Raw genomic sequence first — 4,566 nt, forward strand, 5'->3', positions numbered from 1 at the left:
CTATTTAAAACGGAAATAAACCTCACCCGGCCATTCTACAGAAAGCATAGAGATTGGCCTCCCCTCAGAAAACTCAAAAATGTCTTCAGCTAGCAAACATGCTTGCTTTGCCGAAGCATCAGCTAAAAAATTAACTTCTCTATATTTATGAATAAAACGAATGTTGGAATAAAAATTCCTAGCTAAACTCCACTTCTGCCTTAGTTTCCATGGCAAAGCATCATTCTGGAAGGCTTGAATGCAACTCATCGAATCAGACTGCACGCAGATTTTCCGCATATTCCACCTCTTGGCCAACATAGCCCCATAAATAACTGTGTACACTTCAGCAAAGTAGTTGGTCTGCAGGCCAAGACCAACGCTCAAAACCCCCAACACCGCTGCATTTGCATCCCGAAAAGTAACACCAGCACCTGCAGGGCCTGGATTACCAAGAGACGCACCATCACAACAAATCATCATCTCACCTTGAAAAGGAGGATCCCACCTTACTTCAATTGGATAAGAGATCTTGCACGATCTATGCTTCACCTTGAAATAATTCAAGATGCGCAAATCCTCCATATTATTGTACATATGGCCCTTCAATCGAATTGAGTTATCACGGATTACTTGATAAACTCTACCTTTAAAACCTAGCCAACTCACCTCCTTATCTTCAAAATAAACTTTATTGCGCAGCCTCCATAATTCCGTAGGGATTGCTAAATTAGCAACCAACCACAGATCTTTAATCATCCTGCTACGCCCTTTAGCAGCCTTATAAGAAGCCACCAAATCTTCTCTTGGTTGCAGATTAAAAATACGATCCACCCAAGCCCAAATTCTTTTAGCAAATCTGCAATGCCAAGTAATATGGCTAAGGGTCTCACAGTCGTGTCTGCAAAACCGGCACATCGAAGGCATACTCCTACCAGTCTTCTTAATAACATTATCATCACTAGCACAACATTGTTTAGCCCAGACCTTCCAATATTGAGCACTCAAAGTAGGATGGACAACTGGCCTGGAAAACAAAGTTGTAATCGGCAAAACTTCAGCAGGTTCTCGAATGGCACCCTTTGCAGACTTCACCGAGAAGACCCCCTTGCTATCTAGATCCCAGACCTTATAATCCTCACCACCACCAATAATAGGCAGATTATCAACATCAATATTAAGCCGAACCAGCAAAATTCGCAAGTTATGTGGAATAACCCAAGCACCATCGACAATGATATCACTAACCTTAGCCTTAAAATCATTAGGGCCTTTGGAAGTAATACCCAATCTTCTTGCAATTGAAAAATCACCCAACCAATTATCAAAAAATAAAGAAGTATTGGAACCGTTACCTGTAATTGATCTAGTGTGATGTTGCACAAAATCATAAACCCATCTGATCCCAGGAAAAACCGTGGAACCTAATTTGTAATCAATCAAGACACCATTCAATTTGAAGTACTTTGCCCTCAAAAATCTGGCCCAAGTTTTATTTGAATCACAAATAGATATCCATAGCTTCATAAGCATAGCTTTGTTGACATCTATCAACTTCTTAAGGCCAAGGCCACCTTCACGCCTAGAACAACATAGGATGTCATATAAAACCGTAAAATACTTATGTTTCTCCGCATCGCCTGACCATAGAAAATTCCTAATGGCCCTCTCCACCTGCTTAATGATACTAGCAGGCCATTTATAAATATCCATAGAATGAATAACATAACTTGCAATAACCGATCTAATCAAGACCAACCTATCTTGAAAGGAAAGAAGTTTGCCCTTCCAACCAGCCAACTTATCCATAATCTTCTCTACCACTTGCCTGACATGAATATGCCTCACAATGCCAGGTTTCGGTTGAATACCAAGATATTTATCCGGAAAAATAGCTCTTTCCATACCCCAAATAGTTCGCAATAGCAATGGCCCTAGAGTTAGTGCCACCACCATAATAGAATTTACTCTTCGCATAGTTTACGCATTGGCCAGAAGCCTGCGCATAAACACTAAGCATACTCTTCAAATTTTGCAAACTATGTAGATTACCTCTGCAGAAAACAAGGATATCATCCGCAAAGAGAAGGTGTGTAGGCGCCACACCCTTCTTACTAACCATGCTATGCATACTTCGATTAGCAAATAATTTAGAGAGATTGAGACTTAAAATATCTTCAATAAGCATAAAAATCAAGGGAGAAAGAGGATCACCTTGGCGCAAACCTATAGTGATGCTAAAGAAACCTTCATGACTGCCATTTATCAACACAGAAATCCTTGCAGATCTAAGAATACTATGAATCCAAGAGCACCAGGTTTCAGAAAAACCATATTGACGAAAAACTTCAGCTATAAAGTCCCAACTAACTGTATCAAAAGCTTGAGCAATGTCAAGTTTCAGACCAACATTACCAAAATTCCGTGGCGCACTAATCTCGTTAATCAATTCAGACGCAAGAGCTATATTCTCATGAATGTTTCTTCCTTTCATAAAAGCAACCTGTTCTTCAGAAATCAATCTATTCAAAACCGTACCAAGCCTGGTAGCCAAAATTTTTGTAATGATTTTGAAGAAAAAATTACTCAAACCAATAGGCCGAAAATCTTTAATTGCATCAGACCTAGAATTTTTTGGAATGAGAACTATAAAGCTTGAATTAATGCCATTTGGAATTTTTCTCATCAACCAACAGTTTTTAATGGCACCAAGAAGATCATCAGCAATAATATTCCAACAATGCCTGTAGAAAGAACCCGAGAAACCATCTGGGCCAGGCGCAGAATCCGCTCCCAAGTCAAAAACAGCTCTTTTAATCTCCTCTAGAGATGGGATAGCATCCATAAAAGAACACTCAGAAGTAGAGATTCTATCATGGGAAATGTCAAACAGCTTAGGATCAATATCAACAGCCCCGCCATTAAATTTCTCCTTATAGTGATTGACAATGTAATATTTAATTTCATCCTGCAAAACCAAAGTAGAGTTAGATGAAATCTTAAGTTCAGATATTGTATTTTGCCTCCTCCTCATACGAATCCTATTACGGAAAAACCGAGTGTTTTGATCACCATCTTCCAACCATGTAACTCTCGATTTCAACTTAAGCATTACTGCCAAATCAGTTCTCACTTCATCAACCTCCTTCTGAGCATCCGCCACCTTAGTGAATTGAAATTCATCTTCCGCATCTAAATCAAGAAGATCATTTTCAGATTCAAGTCTAAGTTCAGCTTGCTTCAAACGAAATTAAACGTCTCCAAAAACAGTTCTTTTCCATAGCTTCAAAACTTCTTTCAAACGCTTTAACTTTCCAGCAAAAACAAAAGGAGGCGCACCATAAAAGGGTAAATTCCAATTGTCTTTCACCAATTGCATAAATCTTGGATGATCCAACCACATCTTCTGAATTCTAAATGGAGCTCTAGCCGGCCTTGGACTATCAAAAGCATACCCAAAAAGAGGGGAATGATCTGAGCAGATTCTAGGCAAAGATTTGCACCTCCAATTCTCATATTTGTAGTTCCAAGCATCATTCACAACCGCCCTATCATTCCTTGAAACAATACGACGATCCCCACTCTGACAATTAGACCAAGTATATTTTTTACCAATCGAGTCCGCTTCCACCAGGCCATTATCAGAAATCCAACTTCGAAATTCATTCATATAAATACTTAAAATTGATCTACCGCCCTTCTTTTCATCCAAGCGAAGAATACAATTAAAATCCCCCAGCACCAGCCAAGGCACAGACACGAAACCCAACCCCAATTGTTGCCAGAGATTCCTCCTTGCAGCTGGATCACAAGAAGCATGCACAGCCGTAATCCAGTCACCATCAAAATTTAAAGTAATAGCTTGCTTAGAAGAAGATAAGATACCTGGCCTCGCCAAATAATTTCTCCACAAGACCCATATATTACCTTTTTCACCAACAACCTCATTTGTGATAACATCGTCACTAAAATCATCCAATCTTAACGACCTGACAAAACGTGTAGTGCAAAAAACTTTCGGTTCCGCAATACAAATAACGTCAGGTTTGTGCAAGTGATAAAGCTCCTTCAACTTGGCCCTTTCACCATCTTTGGCCAAGCCTTGAGCATTCCAGTAAAAGACCCGCATTAATTAACTTTATCACATGGAGGGCTTGCCGAACCCTGTTTCGATTTGCTCTTAAGTCTAGTTTCAACATGGCTAGTTCCCTCCGCTGTTTTAGCAGTAGTAGTCTCCTTCTTAGCTTTTGGTTGATTTTGTTTTGTAGTACCAGCCTTCTTAGCCAAAGCATCTTGCTTCAATTTTTCAGCTGCTTCTTTTTTCTCACGCTCCTCCTGATCCAAAATAGCACTCCATTCCATATTTGAAACTTCAGTATCAACAGGATTAGAACTTGATTGTGAAATATCATGAGGAATTGGCTCCTCAACATCATTATTAGTACCCTCAGTGCCAGTTTCAAAACTGTTTGATAACACTACATTATCCATAGACTTTGCAGGTGATGATCTTCTAGATGTTTTAGTTGCCAAACTAAACCCAGCCTCATCAACAGGTTCCAAAACAAAATTCGTATGAGGAGAACC

General features: G+C 39.6%; 1 protein-coding gene across 1 annotated transcript; it reads right to left on the bottom strand.

Annotated features, from left to right (window-relative positions):
• Window positions 1-4,108, bottom strand: LOC113343651. The gene is made up of 3 exons (XM_026587787.1): window positions 3,283-4,108; window positions 2,032-3,171; window positions 1-1,913 (listed from the first exon to the last, which is right to left on the bottom strand). Exons 1-3 carry the CDS (start codon window positions 4,106-4,108, stop codon window positions 1-3), a joined length of 3,879 nt encoding a protein of 1,292 aa, XP_026443572.1.
• Between the last annotated feature and the right edge of the window lie 458 nt (window positions 4,109-4,566).

This window comes from Papaver somniferum, unplaced genomic scaffold, assembly GCF_003573695.1.
Source record: "Papaver somniferum cultivar HN1 unplaced genomic scaffold, ASM357369v1 unplaced-scaffold_65, whole genome shotgun sequence".
Lineage (NCBI taxonomy): Eukaryota > Viridiplantae > Streptophyta > Magnoliopsida > Ranunculales > Papaveraceae > Papaver > Papaver somniferum.

Excerpts from the sequence above, each read along its gene's own strand:
- LOC113343651 (XM_026587787.1), bottom strand. The coding sequence starts at position 4,108 with ATGCGGGTCTTTTACTGGAATGCTCAAGGCTTGGCCAAAGATGGTGAA. Across the intron at positions 3,172-3,282 it reads TTTTGCTGGAAAGTTAAAGC|ATGCGGAAGATGAATTTCAA; the intron begins GTTTGAAAGAAG and ends TTCTTGATTTAG. Across the intron at positions 1,914-2,031 it reads TATCCTTGTTTTCTGCAGAG|GGCCATTGCTATTGCGAACT; the intron begins GTAATCTACATA and ends CACTAACTCTAG.